Source organism: Muntiacus reevesi, chromosome 3, assembly GCF_963930625.1.
Source record: "Muntiacus reevesi chromosome 3, mMunRee1.1, whole genome shotgun sequence".
Taxonomy (NCBI): domain Eukaryota; kingdom Metazoa; phylum Chordata; class Mammalia; order Artiodactyla; family Cervidae; genus Muntiacus; species Muntiacus reevesi.
Genome location: NC_089251.1, coordinates 94,190,882 through 94,216,823, shown reverse-complemented (window position 1 = coordinate 94,216,823; position 25,942 = coordinate 94,190,882). Strand labels below are relative to the sequence as shown.

Sequence of the window (25,942 nt, the reverse complement as noted above, 5' to 3'; positions counted from 1 at the left end):
GCCAACATCTGCTGGATCATTGAAAAAGCAAGAGAGTTCCAGAAAAACATGTATTTCTGCTTTATTGACTACACCAAAGCCTTTAACTGTGTGGATCACAACAAACTGTGGAAAATTCTGAAAGAGATGGGAATACCAGACCACCTGGCCTGCCTCCTGAGAAATCTGTGTGCAGATTTGTAGGTCTCTAAGTCAGGAAGCAACAGTTAAACCTGGACATGGAACAACAGACTGGTTCCAAATTGGGAAAGGGGTACGCCAAGGCTGTATATTGTCACCCTGCTTATTTAACTTATATGCAGAGTACATCATGAGAAACGCTGGGCTGGATGAAGCACAAGCTGGAATCAGGATTGCTGGGAGAGATATCAATAACCTCAGATATGCAGATGACACCACCCTTATGGCAGAAAGCGAAGAACTAAAGAGCCTCTTGATGAAAGTGAAAGAGGAGAGTGAAAAAGTTGGCTTAAAACTTGAACATTCAGAAAACTAAGATCATGGCATCTGGTCCCATCACTTCATGGTAATAGATGGGGAAACGGGAAACAGTGACAGACTTTATTTTTTGGGTCTCCAAAATCACTGCAGATGGTGACTGCAGCCATGACATTAAAAGATGCTTGCTGCTTGGAAGAAACGTTATGACCAACCTGAGTGAGTGAGTGAAGTCGCTCAGTCGTGTCCGACTCTTTGTGACCCCATGGACTGTAGCCTACCAGGCTCCTCCCTCCATGGGATTCTCCAGGCAAGAATACTGGAGTGGGTTGCCATTTCCTTCTCCAGGGGATCTTCCCGACTCAGGGATCGAACCCAGGTCTCCTGCATTGTAGGCAGACGCTTTAACCTCTGAACCACCAGGAAAGCCCTCCCCATCCCCCCCAAAAAAACCTAGACAGCATATTAAAAAGTAAAGACATTGCGTTGCCAACAAAGGTCCATCTAATTAAAGCTGTGGTTTTTCCAGTAATCATGTATGGATGTGAGAATTGGACTATAAAGAAAGTTGAGCACCGAATAATTGATGCTTTTGAACTGTGGTGTTGGAGAAGACTCTTGAGAGTCCATTGGACTGCAAAGACATCCAACCAGCCCATCCTAAAGGAAATCAGCCCTGAATATTCATTGGAACGACTGATGCTGAACTCTAAGTTCAGGTGGCTGAACTTGGCCACCTGATGTGAAGAACTGACTCACTGGAAAAGACCCTGATGCTGAAAAAAATTGAAGGCAGGAGAAGAGGACAACAGCGGATGTGGTGGTTGGATGGCACCACTGACTCAGTGGACATGAGTTTGAGTAAACTCTGGTTGTTGGTGATGGACAGGGAGGCCTGGTGTGCTGCAGTCCATGGGTTTGCAAAGAGTCGGACATGACTGAGTGACTGAACTGACTGACTGATAGCTTATAGAACTAAAAATGTATACCCTGGACAGCCCTACTTTATAAGTTGTATGGCTTCAAATATTGATTATTGCTGGTGGAGACAGCCACTTTTCTCAATTTGAAGAGAAATGCTCTTAAGTTAATTAGAGGGTCATAGCACCACCAAGTGGCCCAAAGTGGTTGGTTTTCATACCAGTCATTACTATCAGTAGAGAATATATGACTTCTGTTTTTTTCCCAGCCGCTACTGATGAGTAAATACATATAAGGTACTTCAAAGAAGTCAAAGATGTTTGATGAATTCAGTCATTTTTTGATTTATAAAGATCATACTTTTCAATGAAAAGTATTCACTGACTTTTACTAGAACATGAATTTTTTTTCCGCCTTAAGTAGAGAATTTTATTTGGTTCAATCAAACACAGTTATTGAATATATGTGGGGCTTCCTAGGTGATGCAGGAGTAAAGAATCCACCTGCCAATGCAGGAGAGACGAGAGACATGAATTTGATCCCTGGGTCGGGAAGACCCCCTGGAGAAGGTAATGGCAACCAGCTCCAGTATTCTTGCCTGGACAATCCCCATGGACTGAGGAGCCTGGTGGGCTTCAGTCCAGAGGGTCACAAAGAGTCGGACAGTGACTGAGCGAGTGACAGCACATAACAAGACAACCTGAAATTTCTACTGTTGTTACCCAAATTTGTTACCAAATTTGAGATTTGGTAGAACATGAATTCTTTCAAAGTTCATGAATATTAATAACCTTTGAATGTTAGCACAATTGGAAAGAATGTTCACTTCTCTTCTTCCCGCCCCCCCCACCCTGTACGTTCATCATCAAATATCTCTTCAAGCTGCAAAGCCAAAGAAATGTAGTGAGGTTCTGGAACTTGCGGGCAGTGGTCAGCGTTTTGGTAAAATGTCACTGGTGCCTTCATTTCAGACCTTGTCCTACAACCGACACAACCTGACGGCTGACACGAGTGAGCGGCAGGCCAAGGAGATCCTGATCCGCCGGCGGCACAGCCTCCGGGAGAGCGTTCGGAAGGACAGCAGTTTGAACCGGGAGCACCGGGTAAGGCGCTGCACGCCTCCGGGACGCGGGAGGCTCCATCAGCGGAGCCCGCAGCCGTCCCGGGGAGCTGGGGACAGGACGGGGCGGTGGGGGGCTGGCCCTCAGGAATCCTGGGGTGCAGCCCATGGTAACACCTTTCCAGGTGTTTCTGAGACACCTGTCATTTTCCAGACGCTGTCGGGGCACTTGGAATACGTTGGTGTGAACAAAACTACAAAGCTCCCTTCCTAGGTAGAATTCAGATTCCAGTGGGGGAAGGCCACCAGGAACGGCCTGAATAAGAAAATTGTTATGTTAGAGGCGATACGTGCTGTGGACAAAATAAGCCAGGAAGGGCTGAGGAGGGAGGTTTGGGAAGACGGGGACGGGTCAGGCAGTGTGCTGCGTTAAGCTGAATGGGGGGGGGGGGGGGGGTCAGACTTTGTTTGGGGTGTCACGGTTGCTCTTTCCAGGGAGAGGGTGCAGCCTGAGGGTGAGCCAGTCAGCGTGAGTGGAAACTTCCAGAAGGCCCTGTGTCTGTGTCCGGAGAGTTTCAGATGCTCTTTGCTCAGCACTCCACTTGGTCCGGGGCCCTGCCCTAGATAAGGAAGCCACTTTAAAAGGCGGTTCTGGGACTTCCCTAGTGGCACAGTGGATAAGAATCCACCTACCAATGCAGGGGACCCAGGTTCGATCCCTGGTCTGGGGAGATGCCACATGCCACGGAGCAGCTAAGCCCGTGAGCCACGACTACCGAGCCTGAGCACTCTGGAGCCTGTGCTTGGAAGCAAGAGAGGCCCACGCACTGCAACCAAGAGTAGTCCTTGCTCTCCGCAGCTAGAGAAACCCCACAAGCAGCAACGAAGACCCGAATAGGCAAAAGTACATAGTTTTTAAAAGGTATATTGTGATTGAATATAGCAGGCACTGCATCTCATTGTTAATAATGATCTGTACTGCATTGTTAGAGATCAAAATGGTTCTATCTGAACAGTATTACACTTTGTGTGTGAAATGTGGCAGCATCAACTAAAAGTTAAATCAGAGGGAAGGAAATCTAAAAAAGAGGGGATGTATGTATACATATGACTAATTCACTTTGTTGTACAGAAGAAACCAACAACAACATTATAAAGCAACTAAACTGGTAGAAATTAATAGAAAACAAAAGAAAAAAAGTTAAAGAAACTAGAGGCTGTGGCATTGGAAATGCCAGAAAGTTAGCTATAGTGATATTTTTAATTCTGTCATTTTCAAGATTTATTAAAGTGAATACACCTTAAAAATGCTACAGTTTTCATATACTTTCCTCCCTATATATGTAGGTTATAAGTCTTTTTTTTAGTAATGCTCTTATAAGCGGATGTTTCTGTAGCTTTTCTTTAAGAAATACCAGAGGTTTTCATATCCTGTTCCTAAGGGTCTCAATTTATTTCTGTTTTCCTTAATAGTACTGATTTCCATGATATTTTAAAAGAGGCTTTCCACATTTTAAATCAAATGATTATCATTTGGAACTTTATTCCCCATCCTTACAGTTCCTCACCCAGTCGTTTCGGAATCAAGAACTAAGATTTTAATTTTTAACACCAAGATTTGCTGTAGACTTGTAAACTTCTAACATATAGTAAATGGCGTGACACCTAAATAAGGTTTTCTATTATCTTTTTTTTACAGGCTTCCACTTCAACCTCCCGATATTTATCCTTACCCAAAAATACAAAGCTTCCAGAAAAGCTACAGAAGAAAAAGAATGTCTCTAATGCAGGTAATGAAGGTAGTTGGAGCAAAAAGACTTTAAACTTATTTATTGATGTTTATAAAATAGAAAACTTTTCTGTTTTCTTCTTTATTAAGGACAGTGAGTTCAGTCATTTGCAAACATCATAACACGGTGACCTTTATTAGTGTTGCATCCTTTTGGAATAGAGTTTGGTGCACGCTGTACACAATTTAGTTTTATCCCACAATGATTCTGTTTGACATAGCAAAAGGAACTATTGTCATCGTGTGAGTGGTGAACAGGTAAATAGAAAGTTGTCCATCTTCAAAGCTTTACATTTAATTCTGTAATTCTTACTATATTTCTACTTTAAATGTTCATCATTTTAATATATTTTCATAAAGGCAACCGTATAATTGACTTTCAGCTCTCATTATTAAAGCTTTGACATGAAGACTAATATCTCTTTAATTGATGGTAATCTTTATGTAGATTTCAAGCCATACTGGTGTTTTGACCATTTTATTAAAATATAAAGGAAATAAACCTGCGCATGAGATAGTAGATCAGGACGAGAATCTGCATAATAGCAGCTAATTATTGATCGGTCTCCTGTGTGCCAGACACTGACTGAGCAGTCTGGGACCCTTTGGATGGGGCAAATGGGCGGGTAACTGCCGCCACATGGTCTGTTTCATATCCAGCAGGAGGCCCAGGGGTAAAAATCCGCCTGCCAATGCAGGAGACACAGGAGACACGGGTCCGATCCCTGGGTTGGGAAGATCCCCTGGAGAAGAAAATGGCAACCCACTCCAGTATTCTTGCCTGGAGAATCCCACGGACAGAGGAGCCTGGCGGGCTACAGTCCATGGGGTCACAAAGAGTCGGACATGACTTAGCGCACACACACACTCATTCAACCCTTACTAACATCTCTTGAACCTTAGTTACTTCATCTGTAAAACGGGTGATTGTGAGGATTCCATAGGTTAATGCATTTGAAAGTGCTCAGTACAGTGGCTGGTACATCAGAAGTTCTTTAGAATTAGTAAGCGTGCACACCTGTGGACACAGATGTTCGCAGAGCATATGCACAGGCCCAGGACTCAGGTGGAGTCAGGATGAGTCCTCTGGCTTTTCTGCATGACCCCCAGAGCCCCAGGGAGGGCCAAGCAGGTGCCAGACCAGTTGCTTGTATCATCTTCTCCCTAAAGTGCCTGCCCACGCTGTCTTTCTTTTGCCCCCTGGCAGGTGGCAACAGCAGCGACTCCGACCTGGAGGCGGGGACCACGGTGCTCAACCTGCAGCCTCGGGCCAGGCGCTTCTTGCCAGAACAGTTCTCGAAGAAAGCCCCCCAAGCCTATAAAATGGAGTGGAAGAACGAGGTGGACGTGGATTCCAGGCAGGACCAACCCCACAGCTCCCCAGCTGCCCACAGTAAAGAGGGGTGCCCCCAGACCCCGGGCGTGCTCTGCCAGCCCCTCCTCTCCAAAGGCCACTTTGGCTCCGTGCGGGGTGACCGTGTCCACGAAGGCATCCGACCCCAGCCGCCCCCCAGGCTGGTCCGAAGGGCCTCGGAACCTGGAAACCGGAAGGGTCGATTTGGGAGTGAGAAGCCTTAATGGAAATGGCCAAAGCAGACCTGGGGGGACCGGCCCCGCCCAGCTGTGGCTTGTTACCTAGCAATCTGACACAGCAACGAATCCACTTAAACCCTCTATGCATCTAAATACTGTCCTTGGGTAGAAATCACGCCAGCGGCCAGTGATCCATGGGGCAGATGGTCATCCCAGGAAGAAGAAAATCAAAGAACAAAGTCCCCTACAGTGTCTTTGATGACTTGTTGCTAGCAGTTGTGTTCTTTGCCAGCCTAAAGAAAGAGAGAAAAACAAAACAAACCAAAACACTTGTGCCTTTATTGAACTTGAAGGACAGAACTTGAAATTTTTAACACACCCTTGTTGGTGAAAGTTTTAATATATACATATATGCCTCAGATTTTATTTATGAAAAAATATGTATATCTGTAATTAGTTTTTCAGTGAATGGCACTAAAAATACTCAGAACACCTTTCCACGGCATCCAGGGCAGCTTCCACAGGATGGGGGGCAGGTCATCAGCTCCAGATGGGGGGGTTTCCTGATGATTCTGAGCTGATGGCTGTTGGTTAAGAAAGATCACAGCATGGAGCAGAGATTCCTGAGGACGCCAACAGCCAGAACATCTGGGCAGACGAGGCCTGGCTGCCAGACTGTAGGTCCTCTGAAGTTGTGAGAGTCGGCTGGTTTTTAATGCGTTCCTTTCTACTGTGTCTGTGGGTGATGTACAGATTCCATCTCCCCGTCGTGTTTAAATGGTACCAAGAGAAAGGTGAGAGGTGTGGGTGAAGCCAGCTTACGCTGTATGACAGACTCAGGGCCAGTGTGGGATGAAGCTTGGCCTCATGAGCCGGGTGAGGGGTGATAGGACAGCGCCCGCTTGCAGCCGGCTGGCGGGTTTTGTGCAATACTGGGGGGACGGTGCAGGAGATCCCCTGTCATGCCCATCCGCGACCACCTGCTTTAGGACTTCTCTGTAGAACATTCTAGAACTTTTAATCCAGGACAGAGGCTCCAAGCAGACAAGGATAAAGGTTGAGATAAATGATATTCTGACCTTTAACAAACTGGTGGGGATTCAGGTTTTGAATTTCATACAGGAAGCACTTTGGAGAATGTGGGAGTTACTTTTTTTTTTTTTTGCACTAGTCTAATTTGTTACCTCTCCCCCCGTCAAGAAAGTAGTAGCTCAAGTTCTTCATATAAAAATGAATTCTACTCATCTGAGTACTTTTTAAAAGTACAGCAGAAAGACCAGAAATGGAACATAACCATTAAAGATTAATACTGGAATCGCTCAGACTGTTGATTTTGTTGGCCTGTCATTTTCCCCTGAAGATTAATACTGGAATCGCTCAGACTGTTGATTTTGTTGGCCTGTCATTTTCCCCTGAGAAGCCTTTCTATAAAAAATTGACTTGAACAAGACTTGAAATTTCTGGGGGTTTAGATATGAAATAAAGCCACTCTCGATGATTCACATTGGAGAGACACTTGCTGTGTCTCTCTCTTGGAGACATAGCAAAGGATACAAGTGATCACATGTAATTGCTGGAAAAACAAAAATAAATTAAACCAAAAGATCCGGTACTTAGAAATTCTCAGGCTTAGATCTTGTCCCTTTCTTCTACCCTCACTGATGTGGAGAAGTAAATCTTCTACCCTTTTTTCTCATGTTCTAAAATCTTGAATACCGCTGGATTGTCAAGCATGAGACAGAGGGAAGGGTAAATACACCAGGTACAAGTGTAAAAAGAGCACCATTTCTTTCCCAGACTCCCCCAGGTTGATTGGTGGAAAGCAATGTACACACAATTTGAAGACTACAAGCTTAGGACTCTGTGCCAAAATTCTTAATTTTAAATGGAAATATTTATATAAAAAGTATATATTTCATCTGCTGGAAATAAGTTAAAGCTGAATTTTAATGTAGAATTTTTATTATAGGACTATGATTCATCAAGAGATGTGATGTATATTTTTGAGAATTTGAAGAGTAAGTTACAGTTTAGGAAATCTGAAATGGAAAGTTGAAATGTAAAATAATAACCTTAAAATAGATGTCCTGATTTTTCCCGGTGTCCTAGATTAATAAATATTACAAGGAATCTAATGTTCTGGAACTGAAGGAGAAAACGTAAAAATGTTTATTAGATACTTCTTGTTAAGCACATAGACGAAATTCAGCTTTCACTAATTAAAAGTCAGATTTAAAAAAAACTTGGGTATTGTGTCAATTTGTAAAAAAATGAACAGGTGTCATTTTATCTATAATTAATATCATTATTCCTTATTTGTGGAATGGTAAAATTAATGAAAAATAAATTTGACTTTATTTAACTTTACTCTATACTTCTTTTTATGTAATTAAATTCTAGACATTATGGAAGAGTCTATGGAGTTGAAACCCTTTAAATATCATAACAATCTACATTTCTGTGGTACAGAAACATCCCTACCTTTATAAGTAATTCCCCTGTTTCAAATAGTACTGGATACAATCAAGTTCCAATGTGACCATGGAATTTTGCTGTGTCTTTGGTGTTTGCGCTAACAAATTTGAACTATTTATGAATGCAAAGTCAGGGCTTATTTCTTTTTTTCATTTTTTTTTTTAGGGTTGGGAACATTTTAAACTTGTTTTTATTATTATAAATTATTATTTATATATTATTTTAATTTTTAACTATTGTAATTTATGGTTTGACTGCACCACACAGCATGTGAGATCTTAATTCCCTGATCAGGTATGGAACCCATGCCCCCTGCATTGGAGGCTCCGAGTCTTAACCACAGGAGCACCCAGCTTATTTCTTTATATATGATGCTAAGGCTGGCTGTTGGGAGCTAGGAGCAGTTATGTCAGTTAGTAGACAGTTAAAGTGGGTCCCAAAGTCTGACACTTCTTAAAAACATGGGTTTGCCGCATATGCCCCCAAACATCTGGAGTGAAATTCCCTTGGGCTCTTGCTAAGCTTTGTAGTGGGGGTGTACCATTTTACCTGGGGGGGGGGGGGGGCAGGGCATGGTTGTTTATATAAAAAGAGAGAAGCATGGTTATCTTCAGCATGTTTTGCATTTGTTACATCACACAAATCACGTTAAAACTGGCATTTCACAAACAAGTATGAGAACTTAGTATTTTATTAGTTCCTTGTGCATACTTGACTTTACTCTTTCAAGAGTGATAGAAGGGTTTCTTTGTCCAGTTGAAGTAGCTGTGACATTATCTCTTGAGGCCTGACACTGAATATTGATTTCTTTCATCAGCCTGAACAAGTCAGGCTCGTGAGCCTGTCTGGCATTCTGGGATTTCCTGTTTTTGTTTTCCCCACTTTTAGAGCAAAATGTGTAGCTTGCTGGTACTTTATTTTTTAAATTATTTTTTCAAGTCATCTTTAAAGCAACTTTTTAAATTATTTTTTAAATTTTGTGGCCATAACTGGCAGCATGAGTTCCAATCTCCGATCATCCAAGAATAAATATGGATAAATGGGCTTCCCAGGTATCTCAGTGGTAAAGAATCTGCCTGAAAACACATGAGACACAGGAGACCTGGGTTCGATCCTTGGGTTGGGAAGATCTCCTGGAGGAGGAAATGACAACCCACTCCAGTATTCTTGCCTGGAGAATGCCATGGACAGAGAAGTCTGGTAGGCTACAGTCCATGGGGTCACACAGAGTTGGACACAACTAAGCGACTGAACAACAATAAAAATACAGATCTTTTTTCTAACAAGATCTTTACAGTCCACTTTTATACTGTTCATTAGCAATAATTAACAATCTTTAATGTTTATAATTATCTTTCCCCCTTGAGGAACAACACAAAACCATTTGAGAGAATCCGTTTTCAAAATAAGAATCGGTACACTTACCGTGGATTGAATCAAGAACACAGTAGAAATTTTGTTAGTTTTGTTTTCACAGTTATCTGTAAAATGGTGAGTTTAGATACTTGAGAAAAACAGATACAAAGCAAAAATAATGTTTTTAAGTAAGTTGGGCTTTCCTGATAGCTCAACTGGTAAAGAATCCACCTGCAATGTGAAAGACCTGGGTTTGATCCCTGGGTTGGGAAAATCCCCTGGAGAAGGGAAAGGCTACCCACTCCAGGATTGTGGCCTGGAGAATTCCATGGACTGTGTAGTCCATGGGGTTGCAAAGAGTTGGACATGACTGAGTGACTTTCACTTTTAAGTAAGTTAGTATTTTTATACCAAATTAGAAATAAATTCTACTGTGATGACCTGTTATCTGAAAACAATCAGCTCACCATCAGTATAGAATAAATTTCAGATTATGTATATACTGGATATGATACAGTTTACAAGCCAAGGGCTTGTTGTTTTTACTATCAAAATGTATTTTAGAATGTTATTGTTTAGTCATTAAGTCGTGTCTGACTGTTTTGCGACCCCATGGACTGTAGCCCACCAGGCTCCTCTGTCCATGGGATTCTCCAGGCAAGCATACTGGATGGAGCAGGTTGCCATTTCCTCCTCCAAGGGATCTTCCTGACTCGGGGATTGAACCTGCGTCTCCCTCAGCTCCTGCACTGCAGGCAGATTCTTTGCCAGTGCACCACCTGGGAAGCCCAGGCTGGCTTTTACAGTGGATTCCAAATGAAAAGCTCATCCCTTCCAGCAGTTCCCACATGCCTAAAATTTCCCCAGGTGGGTTGCCTCTCACCCCGACAGATTGCTCCATGTCTTACACGGGTCCTCAGGAAAAGACGCCTGCTGTGTTCTGACTGTTCCATGAATGTTCCGTCAGGTAACACAGGAAGGGCACAGTATACCGGACACGTGGGTGGAGGCTCTCAAGGCTGGCAGAGCTCCGCCAGACCAGACACCTGGGCGGCACCGCAGCCCCTCCCAGTCTCCCTGAAGCCTCCCGGACTCCCTCCTTCCGTCTCCCTCCAGCCTCACGCCCCCCTCGCCCCCTGCTGCTCAGCCCAGACTACTCCTTCCCCTGCCTCCAGCTGGTCCCCCTCCCTCCAGCTGGTCCCCCTCCCTGCCGCCAGAGGGGGCTTCCTGGAAGGTGAAGGCCCCTGGAACACCATCCGGCATGAATGCTTAGGGCTCCCAGTCTTGACAGCACACAAGGTTACCCCGAGCCTGGCGGGCAAGCATCTTAACCCCGCGATGCTCAGCTCTGGGTGTGGCTGAGCACCTGGGGCCGCCCTGAGGTGCAGGGCAGGCTCTGGGCATCAGGCGACTCTAACAGGGAGCCAGGGCAGAGGAGCCCCACTCCAGCCCCCTGCTTCCGAGCCCCAGGCATAACCAGACCTCAGGGTCCAGGAGGGCACAGGTCCCTGGGTGTGGAGCCGGGTACATGTCTCTGCTAGCCAGGCACACTCTGCTCCCTCCCTGCTCATCTCTCCGAACACGTGAACCGGCGGACATGCGCGCAGACGCGCCTTCCTCTTTGGAAAAGGCCAGGTCTTTCAGATGCCCAAGTCCCAGGCTGTTTCACAGAATGTACCAGCTGTGCTAATGCAGTGCTGGACGGGGGGCCATTTCCTTCACAAACTTCTTGGGCACATTCAATGCCTCTGAAGTGAGATTTCATTATAATAGTTAAATTTAAGTTGAACCAGATGTAAACTTCAGAAATTTTTGACATATAAAAACTGCAGTTTCATGTGGCTTGACCTAATACATCGTAAAAGATAACAGAAGATACTCAAGAAAATTAAAAACAAACAAACAAAACAACCCAAACTTTGAGCAGATTTAATTTCCCTGAGGTCATACTATAAACAAACAGTGTCCATGAGACTGGTGGTGGTTTTCAAACTTCACTGTGCGAACAAAGCAGCTGGGTGTCTTGTGCAAATGACTCCCGCAGGCGTGGGGTGGGCCAGTGTCTGCGTGTCCGAGGAGCTCCAGGGACGGGACGTGGCTGGTCCCCAGTCCACACTTCGAGTAGCAACATGTTAAGACTATCTAATATAAATATCTGAAAAAATCACACGAACAAAACACTGAAATTTTTAGTAGTAGAGAATAACAAAAGTGTGTCTCTGCTTTCCACACTGAGATCAATTTTTAGGGTTCTCAGTATTTCTATGTCTCTAGTTCATTATAAAACCTCATTGAGTGTACATGCTTTTATAACTTCAAAAATAAAGTGCTATAGTTTACAAAGATAAACACATGGCTAGATTTAAGAGCTTCTCAGAAACTGATTTCTGAGAGTGAAGAAAAGACAATCTTTAGAGAAATTCTTTTGAAATTCTCCTTCATTGCATAAACCCTTGACTATATATTGTTCCTTTGAGTCTAATCTCTGTGACAACTTGGTACACTCACCCAGAGCGAGGCCATTTTATATATTTTGGTTTCCTCAAAAGCACTTGTACAAAAGTTCACACTTACAAGAAGCTAACATTTTTCTTGTAGCTAAACAGGAACAGGGACAAACTTGAAACTTGCAGTTAATTCTTCATAAATATTTGAGTTTACCCAACACACAACATCTATAGCTGCAGAACATTTTTTTCTGCTCTGCAAATAGCAAGTATTCAAGTTATAACAAATTAGTGTATCAAAGCATCATTTATAATTACACACATCAGGTGGAAGACTGGAATACAACCCTAGCAGACTGATTAAAAGGACCGAAAGGAGCGTGAGCTCTGGGGGTCTGCGTGGAGAGAGGGGGCCCCTAAACCGTTTGTACCAGTAACTGACGTCACCTTGGAGGGTCAGTGAGTGCTTGCAAAGCCTCCCGGGCATCTGTGCTCACCCTACTCGGGGCCCCTGGAGGCACCCAGAACGTTTACCTGTAGGTTAATACGGCACTTCTGTTCCCAGGTGTGATGTCAACATGAAAGAGAGGAATTGATTTTCAACAAAGACACTGTAGCACCTGTGACAGGTCCTGAGGCCAGCCTCTCTCTTATCCTGAAGAAGACGTTCATCTGAGAAGCATTTAAGTGGTTTGGTTTCTCCACCAGGTTCTTTCCCCTCTTCCAGGAGCAGACAGATCATCACGCCCGGGCTCCGGGAGATGTGGCTGCAGGCAGGCTCGGGCCTGTGCAGGGCGGGGCCTCGGGGACACGCAGCACAGGGGACCGGGTTCCCCTGGTGTGACTGCCGGGAGCCGCCCCTGCGTGTGCTCACATGATTTTAACAGACAGTGCAAACGCGTTAGCTACTAGTAACAACCCAGTCTCTGACTTTTACTTGAATCCAAACCAGCAGGTCTCAGAATGACCCTTTCTCTACCTTCAGGAGAAGCTGGAAGCTGGACTCACTAAACACACAGATTCCAGGGCCTCGCCTGGGCCCACGGGCTCAGATGGGCATCTCTGGTTTTGAGCCAGCATCCCGGGTGGAACACCGTGAGGCCCTGAAGAAGGGACAGGCTGGTTTCAGTACAGCAGCTTCTTTGATCTCCGGCATTTTGGTGGCAGAAAAGCCTCCTTGGAGCTTATGGAAGTTCGCCTGACACCTGCATCCAGCTGACCAGCACTTCATTCACGTTTCCTTCCTTTTGCTCAGCAGGGACATCCCCGCAGTCTCTCCCCTCCTGGCACGAGCCCTGGTCTGTGGACCCACCACCGTTTCCCCTTGAAAGCCCCGGGCTCACTGACCAGATGAAGAGCAGACTCTTGGGGAGACGCTGACTACCTTCCCCTCCGGCCAAGCTCAGCTCCCGTCTTCACGTGTGTGTGCCATCTTGATTCTGACTGTCCCACAGGCCTGACGGGACACCCGCCACCAGAGCTTCTTTTTGGAGAGAAGTCATTTCTCATCACCACGGATCCTTTCCATAGCACCCGTCTCGGGGCCTCTGCCCACATCCATGCAGCTCTGGCTTTGTCTCTTCCCGCTGTCTAAATCCACCTACTCACTTTTTAATTCATCACCCTGTTGGCCGCCGGAATGAGGTCTGTTTCGTGACATGATGACAACCGCCACGAAGCCTAAGGCCGCCCCCAGGCCGGGAGGGCCGCAGGGGCTCACCTCCTGGGCCACCCCCGAGAGGATGGGGGCGAGGACCCGGCCCACGGCCGTCACCGACTGCCCCATGCCAAGGAGGCTGCCGCCGGCCCGCACCCCGCCCACGGTCAGCTGGAGGTCAGTGATGCAGGTCCTGCCGATGGCGGTGGAGAAGGACAGGAGCACGGAGCAGGCGACCGCGACGTCCAGGCCGCGTGCCGAGGCGAAGAGCAGCAGCAGCGTAGACGTGAGCACACTGGAGTGCAGCAGGAGCCGGTAAGACTGGTGGCCGTACAGCCGCAGGAGGGGCCCCAGGGCGAAGCCGGCCAGGACCCCCAGGGCGCTGCTGCAGCTGGTGAGATAGCCGGCCGCCCGGGGCCCCAGGCCGAAGCGCTCCTCCAGGGCCAGGACGAAGTTACTGTAGTAGAGCATGACGGCCACGGCCATCAGCAGGCGCACCACGAACACGACCCACAGGGCGGAGAGCACCAGGCTCCTCAGGCCCCGCAGCGTGGCCCGCACCTCCGCCCAGGGCAGGCTGGCCGGCCCCTTGCTCTCCGGGGTCCCCTGGGCACTGGCTGCCCCCTGCGTGGCAGAGTCTGTCTTTCCCCAAAGCGCCTGGTTCCTACCCCGTGGCAAGTCATCCTCTGGACTGCTGAGTTTTACTTCACTCCATGGAAACAGCCAAACAAGACCTGTCAACACGGGATGAGACCTGTTAGAGCCACAGAGAATCCGGCAGGGCCTCCTCGGGGGGAGCCACTACTCTTTTTCCTGTATAGTCCACGTACTAGGTGGATTTTTGAAACCTGTTTTTAACCATTCCCACAGCTACTTAGACTCCATTTTGATATCAGAATTCTGTTATCCACCTTAAGAAAGTAAATCAACTCTGAATATCCACTGGAAGGACTGATGCTAAAGCTGAAGTTCCAATGCTTTGGCCGCCTGATGTGAAGAACCGACTCACTGGAAAAGACCCTGATGCTGGGAAAGATAGAAGGCAGGAGGAGAAGGGGACACAGGATGAGATGGCTGGATGGCATCACCGACTTGACGGACATGAATTTGAGCAAGGTCCGGGAGTTGGTGATGGACAGGGAGGCTTGGAGTGCTGCGGTCCACGGGGTCGCAAAGAGTTGGACACGACTGAGCGAATGACCCTTTCTTGCACACTCAAACCTGCCCTTCTTTGGACATCTTTCTGAACTCATCCCCGTGGTTTTCAGCCCTTCATCACTGCAGCGCCACGTGGGCCAGTGCTGATCAGACCTGCCTGGGGCTGTTCTCACCAACAAGCCTGTGGTTCCTCGAAACACAGTGTAAGTGGACCGGGAGCTAGGGAGAACTGATTCATGCAGGAAACTAGCCACAGAGAACGTGGGCCTGTGAGGGCTGTTCATCTGTCCTCATCCTTGACCAAGGGCCTTGGACATCTCACAGAACCTTGATACAAGTGCAAAAGGACTGTTGCTGATGAACCAAGAGGAAGAGTATACTTTAAATGATGATAAAACGATCACAATCACAGTGACTAATGCTGACTGAATGCCCCTATCCTTGTGGACTTTATTTTCTAACTGTGTACGTGGTGGGAGAACAGAACATAAGAAAATAAACTTCTGATTTCAAAAGTGCTACCAAAAAATTGAGTTATTTTAGACAAGGATCAGGGACGGCCAGTCTAAGGAAGCAAACATCTGAAAATTGAATAATCAGCCAAGAAACAGTCAGTATAGATACGTGAAAAGAACACTGTAGGTGGAGGAAAGACTGGATTAAAGTCCTCCTGCAAGAGGAAGCCGACATTTGTGGGGGAGGCAGAGGGCGGCCGGCCCACACCAAGTGGGCCTGAGAGAGACAGACAGACCCAGGGGCACACGCACGACGGAAGCCACCGCGCGGCCCCAGCAGGGCCGATGTGACCGGACTGTCCTCTGTGAGTAATGAGTTTGTCTGTCCTAAGAAATGGCTTCCCTGATGGCTTACTAGGTAAAGAATCCGCCTGCAATGCAGGAGACACAGGAGATGCGGGTCTGACTCCTGGGTCAGGAAGATCCCCTGGAGAAGGAAATGGCAACCCACTTAATATTCTAGTCTGGGAAATCCCATGGACAGAGGAACCCGGTCCATGGAATTGCAGAGAGTTGGATACAACACAATACATTCTTAGGAAAACACTGTAACGAGATAAAGTAGATAAGACAGGTTGTGACAAACACATCAAGCAAACCACCTCCTCATGATTCATGTCAACTTACCAGCGTTGAGAACGAAGACAGAAGAGCAGACGAAGGCCGTGAGATAAAACCCACCGTCTAGCTCAGCCAGATACCCGCCGACCACTGGGCCCAAGATGAAGCCCATGCTGGATGCCGTGTTGAACTGTCCCAGCACCACTGGCCGTTCCTCCTCTGTGACCAGATCAGCGAGCATGGCCCTTGAGATGGAGAGTGTGTGCTTAAAGATACCTGCGAGGCGACAAGAAATGCGTCTGTGCATTTTCCAACGAAAAGCATCTCACTTGGGATCCTGAGCTTCATCTTCATCCCTGATGGAGTTCTGATCTCAGTTTTCCGTGACCCCTAAGGCAGCGGTCTCCACCCTCCCGGATCTAATGCCTAATGGTCTGAGGTGGAGCTGATGTAATAACAATAGAAATAAAGTGCATTAGAAATGTGATGTGTTTAAATCACCCCAAAATCATCTTGTCCCCTTAATGGAAAAACTATCTCCCATGAAACCTGTCCCTGATGTCAGAAAGGCTGGGGACCTCTGTTGTAAGGCTTACAGGTCTCACCCCACTATGGCTGGACTCCTGGCCCGGCCCCAGGCCCGAGTGGGTCACCTTCATCTGAACCAAGTCCCCGGAGCCCTCAGCTTGTCCACCTCCCACCAGGACATTCCAAGGTCTCCAGCCATGTCTGCAGTCCAAGTGCAGTTCATGGTGGTTTCTATGCAAAGACTAGCCATGCTTTATTTGCTCAGTAAATAAATAATTCCCACGTGCCTTCTGCAAGCCCAGCACTCACCGTGACCCTGAGGATAATGGAAGGAACAAAGGGGAAAAAACTGAAATAAAACAGACACTCATCCCTGTTCTCACAGAGCCTACATATCATTTTACACACACAGATATGGGAGAGTGATAAGTGCTATAAAGAGAAAGAGAACAGGGGTATGAAAGACAGAGAGCGACTGAAAGTATAAAAACACTCTGACATGATCATCTAACCAATGCCAACTTCCTACCACAAGCAGCTTGGGAGTTTGTTGACAAACTGACCTGCCTTAATGAGAGATGACAATGTATGTAACAACTCTACATCCCTCAACCTCGTGCTGATATAACGGATGTGTGTGCCACCATCTGCTGAACACCCACACACACTCACATGTGGATGGATGCTAAAGCCACAGGCCGTCCACTGTCCTGACCAACATATGGCAGGCCTGACTGCTGCTGCTGTTGTCTCAATTTGAGGTCAGGAAGCCCAATTTCAAAACTATAAGCTCGCCGAGGGAGAGAACAGCAACTGTGGTGCTGGCTGAAGACATCTAGGGAATTCCTACTGACCAGATTCAGAGAGGTGGACTGGCAGCACTCAGGTCCTGTGACTGAGGCATGGGTGTTCATGCTGAGGGGCGAGGAGGGCTCCAGGCTCTGTGAGTGCAAGGTCTGTAATCCTGGAGCCGTCAGAAGAGCCTGGCAGTGGAGAGTGCTTGGTCGACAGCAGCGGCCGGTGTGAACAGTCGTAACTGCTATCATCATGATAGGCTCTGCACATAAAGTCTAACCAGGGACTTCCCTGACGGGCCAGTGGTTAAGAATTCACTTCTGCAGTGCAAGAGAGATGGGTTCCATCACTGGTCTGGGAAGACCCCACATGCTGCAGGGCAATTAAGCCCTAGAGCCACAACTACTGAAGCCCACGCACTCTAGAGTCCATGCTCGGCCACAGGAGAAGCCACCGTGATCAGAAATCTGCACACCACAGCCAGAGAAGAGCCCCCACTCTCAGCGACTAGAGAGAGCCCGTGCAGAGAAAAAAAGATGCCGTGCAGCTAAAAATAAATAAATAAATATTAAAAAATAAAGTCTGCTCCAAGAGGCGCTGCTAGGCAGGGACAGGCTCTCTGGATGCAGACGCATAAATTGATTGTTTCTGGATGGACACCCAGCCACAGGACAACTCACCTGCAGGGACTCTAGCCAGGGTGAACAGGAACACGTTGGTAGATGCTGCGAGCATAAGGTAACCCAGGGCACTGCAGAGGATGCACACCAGTAAGGAAGACCGCCTTCCCACGACGTCACTCCAGCAGCCCTGAGGAAGCAGGGGACAGCGGAAAGCCTCTGACTTCCCGTAAAACAACCTGGCCGCCCCGGAAACGCCCCAACATGTGACCCCGTGGAAATCACGGGGGAACCAGGTTTAAGCTCCACAGATCAATTCTGTTATGCCCCTTGCCACATAAATTATGTTTTCCGGCCTTTCCCATGTGAAGTGGGAAAATACAACAGAGTTTTTCAACAGCCTAAGATACCAAAGGAAGCATCTATGATGACCTGGTAGCAAAGAAAGACTGTAAAGATGGTGAAGGATAATTTCTAACGCCTCATTTTGTCTGTATTCTCAATACTTTATGCAACGTAACTTCTTAGCAACTATATTCATGGTTTAGAAATTTAGAAAACACTGAAAAACAAAATGAATATAAAACCTCATAATCCTGAATCTACATGTTTTTTTTTTTTTAATGGTCCCTTGGGACCTGATCTTTTCCTCCCTTTAGACTTTTTAGAAAACATGTATACATAAATTTTTGGCCGTGCTGGGTCTTCGTTGCTGCATGGGCTTTTCTCTCGGTGCAGAGAGTGGGGGCTACTCTCCAGTTGTGGTGTATGTGTTTCATACTGTGGTATCATCTCTTGTGGAGGAGCACGGGCTCAAGGGTATGGGCTTCAGTAGTTGCAGGACAAGGCTCATGATCTGCAGCTCCCAGCTTCCAGAGCACAGGCTCAACAGCTGTGGTGCACGGGCTTAGTTGCTCTGTGGCATGTGGGATCTTCCCAGACCGGGGATCGAATCTGTGTCTCCTGCAGTGGCTGGTGGATTCTTCACCACTGAGCCACCATGGAAGCCCCCTATGTTTTTAACAAAATGACCATTCTATACATTCCATTTTGGAACATGCTTTTCCACTTAACAGGATATATTGAACATCATTTCATGTTGTGAAAAAGTCACTTTTATCTTTCCTCACTTTTCAACAGTTTAGAAATTCTCCCCTCTTTCAACGTGGGAGAGGTCACTGGCCTCCTGTGTTCATAGGGCATGATGTAATCTGGCAGTTAAAGCCCTGGGCCCTGGGCCCTGGGCCAGGCTGTCCAGGTTCAGCTCCAAACTCTCATCATTCCACATATGACCCGGGCATCAGTCAAGATAATTACACACAGGTGTATCTGAGGTCGGTTTCTCTACCATAAAGTCAGAGTAATCATATCTGCCTCAGCCATTCCCCATCCCCATCAACACTTGCTACATGCTTTGAGTTAAAATGAATCATTAGAAACCCACAACTCCCAGACTGGTGGTTGAGACTGGTTATTATTGAAGATTAAATGTAATAATGTGCCAAGAGCAGAGCCTGATGTATCACAGGTAATAAACGCTGGTCATTTTTATTAAAATACACATATGAAAAAAATATTAACCTCACGTGATTGAGCAAACCTCTTCTTCGAACATATTTATTTTTAAAATTAAAATGTTTTCATAAAACTTTTAATTAAAATATGTACTTACAAAAGTAGTGGTTAAAGACGACACTTTAAGTAGGTATTCCTTTAACGGAAGGATGTCTAAGGAAGGGTCTCATTAAATTACAGCTGAGATCTATGATATATGCTTTGTAAGTACTACTGTCATAAAGCAAAGGATCAATTTGAAAAACAGGGCTGGGCCGTGGCTGGCAATAAAAACTCATAAAGCCCTGCTGCGTTCCAGGTTCACTGATCAAGGCTGCTGATAAACAAATCAAGCCTGGTCTGTATTCTCAGGGAGGTCAGAGTCCAGTAGGAGAAAGGCACTTGAGTATTTAAAATACACTGTGATTTAACTGGTCTAATATATACATGTGTGTGAATGCTCAAGTGTGTATGATTCTTTGCGACCCCATGACTGTAGCCCGCCAGGCTCTTCTGTCCATGGGATTCTCCAGGCAAGAACACTGGAGTGGGTTGCCATGTCCTCCTCCAAAAGATCTTCCCTACCCAGGGATCAAAACTGCATCTGCGTTGGCAGGAGGAGTCTTTACCACTGAACCACCTGGGAAGCCACTATACACACACATCTAAAGTATTTTGGTATGGAGTTCCCAAAGACAACAGAAAAGATATTTACTAAGATGTATCCCAGACTGTTCTCTCATGAGAAAGAATATGAAATATGATGTGCTGCCCTACAAGTAAATGCATTAGTTTCCTATACAGTTTGATACTTGTTATCTATTTACTTTTTTAGATTAAGGCAGAGGCAGATGGCATGGAGAGAAAAGGCACTTAAGAGTTTAGATACTGGGATTAGGTGACCTTGTCAAATTACTTAAATAAGTTTTAATCTCCTCCTCAATAAAAGGCAGACTACTATTTTCCTGGGTCATTTTAAGGATTAAATGAGCATATGACTATTGCTGCTCTACCAATTTAAAGCATGAAACACTGTAACAAAGATAAATTAGGGAGTAGCTGTTTAGTTATCTGAGAATTTGTAATGGAATCTCACGAGACTGCTCCCTGATATTAAAATATATTTCACACATGAGCCACTCTTCAGAAGCACAGTGCTGTACATACCCGGTGCTCACTCGAGGTGACACCAGTTATTTAGACCAAGGTCACAGCTGATCAGTCCCTGGAACCAAACTGACTTTTCTGTTTGAACTGCATGAACCTCTGGAGGCTGAGGCCCCAGGACCAGTATTACATAGAGGGCACACAGAATCAGTGAAGGATTCTGAATTTCAAAGCACTGCATGGTCAGAAGTGGGAGTGGTGGGGAACTGCCTTGGAGGCCCAGTGGTTAAGACTCCGAGCTTCCAACACAGGGGGCAGCAGTTTGATCTCTGGTCGGGAAACTAGGATCCCACATGCCCAAACAGCATGGCCAATAATAAAAGAAGAAGTGGGTGGGGTTGGCAAGATCAGCTCTGGGTGTTTCTACTTTCTGTGGTCAATGTCCAACCCATCACTGCCAGTGGCTCCTCTGTCTATACACTTAAGTTTTATAACTGATAAGCCATGTCATTCAAAAGGCACAACTTCACATAGAATCCTAGGATCTGAATGGGTTTGATGACTGTCAATTACTTGAAACAAACAAAACTGGTCATAATGGCTGTTTGCATCCTCTTCTTCATAGTAAAAAGCAATTCTGGGAAGAACATGCTATGATTTAAATAGCAGGCGCTCACTATGACTCAACCAGGTCCCCTGAGATCCAGCCATCCAACCCCTTCAGGCCTATGTCTTCTAAGGGAGAGAGATGACCAACGCCATCTTTCTTGGTCTAAGGACACTTAAGTCCTCGCCATCCACACACTTCCTTTTGGGTAAACCTCAAGCCCTGATTTTTCTACAACCATGATGGATGGCCCTTAGAGGCATGGGGGCTTTTGGGCATGGGGGTTTTGAGATGTGCTGCCAGACGGAAGAGAACTTACCACTAGCGTGCTGGAAAAGAATTGCAAAATGCCATAGGAGGAGCCTGCAAAAAACAAGTGACATCTGTAAAATAAGCTAGATTCATCAAGAAGATGGATAAAACTAACAGAAAACATTAGGAGAAAAAGACTGTTTTAAAAAGGAAATGACCATAGATGGGAGAGTCAGGTCATACAAGATTTAGTATGGGTCTTCAGAGTAAAATTGAGGGAAAGCAGAAGAGACTGAAGGCTGAGGTCACCCACAGGGACCCTGAGAGAGTGCTTCTTACCCTGTGTGAGGCATGCACGCAGGACCAGAAATCTGAATCCCACAAAGTCTCGATTAAGTCTTCAAATGTTAATATTACCTCCTGTGTCCCTAACATTTCAGTTTTATAAAATGTTTGCTTTGTAAAGAACTTACAAAGTTTTATGGAGCGCTTTCAGCTCCATCCTATTATGGAATACATTCTTTCTGCTCTTCAAAGACCCCTTCCCTCTGCTGGGTGGGCCAGTATAACTCAACATACACTTTTCCAGGGAAATGCAAGCCATAGCATGGCTCAGGAGTTTCCAAATATTATGTACAATCCACCCCGCCCCATCCCCCACCCCCCGCAACTCATCAGCTCTTCTCGTTTCTGAATGATCAAAGGCTGTGAGTTTTTATCAATTTCTCATTAATTATCAGAATCCTGCTCCCACTGTTCCCTGGGTAAATCGACAACTTCTGGATGGAGATTCTATGCTGCAGAGAGAGAGAAGCCCCCTGTGCTTTTAGTGGTGGTGAAGGAAGCCTGTAAGCACTCTGTTCCTTGTGGTGTGATTTCTGTAGATCATGTCTCTCTGCTCTCCCATTAGGTTGCAGGTCCCTGCAGGCAGGCGTCAATACCTAACCCTTATTAACATGCACGACCAGAACCCCTGGAGAGACTCAGTAAGTTACCTTAGCTAAAAGACTGATTTGTTTCCAGGTACTCAGTCCAGGGGGCTTAAAATTCAGTGCTCTGAAAAAGTGCAGGATTAACCTACTCACCTACTATCCCAGCAACTGTTGGACTTGCTCCAAGAGACTTGACATGAACGCTTAGTAAAGGCACAACCATGCTCACACCAAACAAATCCTAAACAACAAATTGCTGGTTAATGCAAATTAGAAACAGGGGCCTGGGTATTTTTAAAGTGGGATCCTGATTATAAGCTGATTTTTTAAGGACAATATCTAAATTTTTGAGCAAACAAGAACTCATAATTGCATTCTACAGTAAGATACACTCATATGGTTAAAGGTATGGAGAAATCCATATACAATGTGTTGACTCTCCAGTCTGGTGCCCGACTAAGGTTAGGGTGCTGAGCTCTACTGAGCCAGGAGAGAAGCAAGAAGACATTCTCCTCCCCCAACCTCAATGCAAGGTGTTCAACAATCTGTCAAGTTTAATGCATGCTTCCTAGCACAGTTGTATCTGCCTCTTTGCGACCCCATGGAGCATAACTCGACAAGGTCCTTTGTCCATGGAATTTTTCAGGCAAAAACATTGGAATGGGCTGCCATTTCCTTCTCCAAGGGATCCTTCCCCACCCAGGGATCAAACTCATTCCCCACCCAGGAATCCAAGGCGCACCTCTGGTGTCTGTCTCCTGTATAGGCAGGCGGATTGTTTACTACTAGCGCCACCTGGGAGCTCTGAAAATGTACCTAATTCTGCTCAAGTAGGGTTATCAACAGCGACTTTCCTACATGGCCTAATAAAAAGGGCCTGTTTGCTCCTACCACATCTGAAGCCACCGCACTGCTGGGCGACGCACCCGTCACAGCATCTACCACCCGGGGTCACCCTTGTGCGTGGCTCGATCACCGAGTCACACCTGAGCCTGGTGCCGAAGAGTCTTAAATCGCGGGGCTGGGTGAGGGTGGGGGCGAACTGGCCTCGGCGTGGGTGAGAGGGGCAAGCCTCATCTGTGGCCAGGTGCAGTGTGAAGGAGGGGGTGTGGGGCAAGAAGGGACCTGAGAGGTAGGGAGGCATCACCAGGCGGATCGCAGGTTTCCAGCCCTCGAAGAGCCTGGCGACCACTCAGGATGTGCAAGGAAAAGCACCTTGGTCGGGATCCAGGTCGCGGACACAGCCCGCTGGCCCCGCAGTTACTCACCAGGAAGCCTACCAGGTAGAGGCAGAGCAGGAAGCGGCGGGCTCGAACGGCACCGGGGCCGGGAGCCCCCTCCTGGGTCGCTGTCCCGGGCTCCTGCCACGGTCTCGGGGTTGCAGATATCAAACCCCTGTCCGGGGCCATGCCGCTGAACTGTTCCCCCGGCTCCATGCGCATGCGCGCGGGGGGCGGCGCGCGGGGGGCCCGCCCTCGGCGCGCCGGCCCCGCCCCCGGCGGAAGCGAGCGGCTGCGCCCGCGCAGAGCCGCGCGCCTCGCCCCTTCTTTCAGGGGCGGAGCTTCCGACGCAGGCGCAGCGAGGCGGGCTCGGCGCGGCCCCGCGGGTTCGCGCCCCGCCCAGAGAACGGGCGTCCGTGCCGGACGCGCTCGCTTTGTGATGGTGGTGATGATGCTCTGCGCGCCCTGGGGATAAAGAGTCCGCTTCGCCCTGCCATTGCCTGGCTGGAGGGAATTGCGATGATGAGCTTTTAGCTCAGAACTGACGGGGTGTCCCAGGGGATCGCCGGCTTTGGCGGGAAGAGACTCAGAGTGAGCGTGCCTAGTTGTCGGTGACTGACCTGGAGAAAGAACCTTCGGCCCCTCCCAGCTTCGTTTTTCCCACTTGAAACACAGGAGGACCCAGTGTGGACCAGCCTCCTGGGGGTAAGGAGTCTATATATTAACACAGACATCGCCCCAGCGCTTTTTCTGGGACCTGCGAGGGCCGCTCACTTGTAGAACATCGCTGCCATCTGTCTTGGCAACTTGGAGCCTCCTGGTTTGGAGGGTTTTTATCCCAGGAGGGCTGACCTTCCACGAGGGGTGGGGCAGAGGTTCCGCTGTGTTGGGCAGTGAGACCATCAGCGGGATGGGTGGGCCTCCGGAAGCCACCAAACCGTCAGGAAACCCAAAGGGACCTTCTCCCGGCTGCAGTGATGGAGCCGGAGTACCGAGGGCAGGTTGGATGATCGTCTCCAGTGGAGTGAGGAAGGACTCTGCGTGGAGCGTTCCAAAAACAAGGAAACAAAAGAATGTGGAACTGTGGAAGAATCAATTCCTGGACTCCTGAAGAAAGATGTCCATCCTTGCGTGAGGTAAAGACCCCTGATCAGCTGACGTTTGGACTGAGGGCAAGGGAAAGAAGGAATAGGCCGAAAAAAGCAATAAAACAAACAAACCAAAAAAAAAAAAAATCCCACACACAAAAAATAAAAACCCCCAGACAAAAAAATCTCATTTAAGAAATCAGTGTCTCTTGTTATTCCCGTAATAAGTGTTTTCAGCAATAAGGACACTTAATTGCAGACTTCTTTTAAAGACATGAAGAATTTATATGTTAATTTTCATGCTGTCCTCAGTTTGAATTAGGTCATTAACGTTACTACTATTTCTGAAATAAATCTCTAGAAAAGTTTCCTTTTTTAGATAAAGAACCTTAGCCTTAAAAAAAAAAAACAAGGAAGAAATAGGTAGTAAAATAAAGACGGAAGCCACAGATACCAGCTATGACTTTGGGGCCACTTCCAGGGTAAGGACTGTTGAGGTTTTGGGTATTTTCTGTTATGCATGTGGGTGTTGGCCCATGCTCACTATTTTCTTCTGTCTTCTTCTTCCAAATATAATTTTACAGGTCCTTGAAGTTTAATTTTAGTAAGTTTTTAAATTAACTAATAATTTTAGTAAGTTTAGCTTAATTTAGTCTTTAGGTAACAGAAAATTCAGTAAGACTGAATATGAGGAGTAGAATGGGTACAATGACTGTTGCGACGTTTTCCCTTCGTGGTGATGTTTTACGAAAATTGAAATGTGAACAGAAGGATGCATTTGGAAGCCAAGTAGCCTAAGAACGGACTGTACCGGTGATCAGTTTATTGGTATCAGCTCCAAATACATGCATCGTTGCTCTGTTGTGTGATCCTGGCGCTGGACTCTGTAGAAACATCTTTGCTAGCTGGCACGATGTGAAACTCTGTCTGTAGATGATGCTGAGGGACACTGCATGGGGAAGGAGCATCTCTAACACACTGAAGTGCTTTTCTCTCTTCTTGTTCCTGTGGTGTGTGGCTGACTTGTTAGACATCTAGTGATCCCTAGTCCCTAGCAGTGACACGCAGCACATTCCCTGGGCATCCCAGCTGGTTTCCAGGAGAACCTCCCAGGTGCCCCAGCAAGTAATTTCCTGGCCATTTCCACAGGCACTGCTCCGGTAGCTTCCCAGTGATTTTCATCAGTTTCCCAGCTGAATGCAGTAGGTAGGCACAAGATATAAAAGACATCTGTATTTGGTAGAAAGATATAAAACTGTATTCATAAACCACATGGTCATCTATGTAGAAAACATTAAGGAAGTTACAGAAAAAATTTACTAGAACTCA

At 46.7% G+C, this 25,942-nt stretch overlaps 3 protein-coding genes across 5 annotated transcripts in view; 2 read left to right on the top strand and 1 right to left on the bottom strand.

The window, feature by feature from the left end:
* The window catches only part of SLC9A2 (solute carrier family 9 member A2), an 85,145-nt gene extending 78,082 nt beyond the window's left edge, over positions 1-7,063 (top strand). Inside the window, exons 10-12 of the mRNA XM_065929658.1 lie at positions 2,331-2,462; positions 4,119-4,209; positions 5,416-7,063. Of these exons, the coding sequence (XP_065785730.1) occupies positions 2,331-2,462; positions 4,119-4,209; positions 5,416-5,786 (594 nt within the window). The 3' untranslated portion in view covers positions 5,787-7,063. The remainder of the gene's footprint in view (positions 1-2,330; positions 2,463-4,118; positions 4,210-5,415) is intronic.
* A 4,424-nt stretch (positions 7,064-11,487) lies between these two features.
* On the bottom strand, positions 11,488-23,746 carry MFSD9 (major facilitator superfamily domain containing 9). Of its 2 annotated transcripts, XR_010662378.1 has the most exons (7): positions 23,574-23,746; positions 22,459-22,546; positions 21,441-21,484; positions 17,914-18,043; positions 15,977-16,186; positions 12,554-14,410; positions 11,488-11,727 (listed from the first exon to the last, which is right to left on the bottom strand). XR_010662378.1 is itself a non-coding variant. In XM_065929657.1 (6 exons), the coding sequence occupies exons 1-6, from the start codon at positions 23,739-23,741 to the stop codon at positions 13,620-13,622; spliced, it is 1,431 nt and encodes a 476-aa protein (XP_065785729.1). In that variant the 5' UTR covers positions 23,742-23,746; the 3' UTR covers positions 11,488-13,619. The 2 variants fall into 2 exon arrangements, 1 of the variants encoding a protein (XP_065785729.1); XM_065929657.1 differs by having other exon boundaries at positions 11,488-14,410.
* Positions 23,747-23,877: 131 nt separating this feature from the next.
* Positions 23,878-25,942, top strand: part of TMEM182 (transmembrane protein 182) — a 63,415-nt gene continuing 61,350 nt past the window's right edge. The window contains exon 1 of one of the 2 annotated variants that reach the window (XM_065929656.1): positions 23,878-24,661. In XM_065929656.1, the coding sequence (XP_065785728.1) occupies positions 24,599-24,661 (63 nt within the window). In that variant the 5' untranslated portion in view covers positions 23,878-24,598. The remainder of the gene's footprint in view (positions 24,662-25,942) is intronic. The other variant, XM_065929654.1, reaches the window with a different exon arrangement.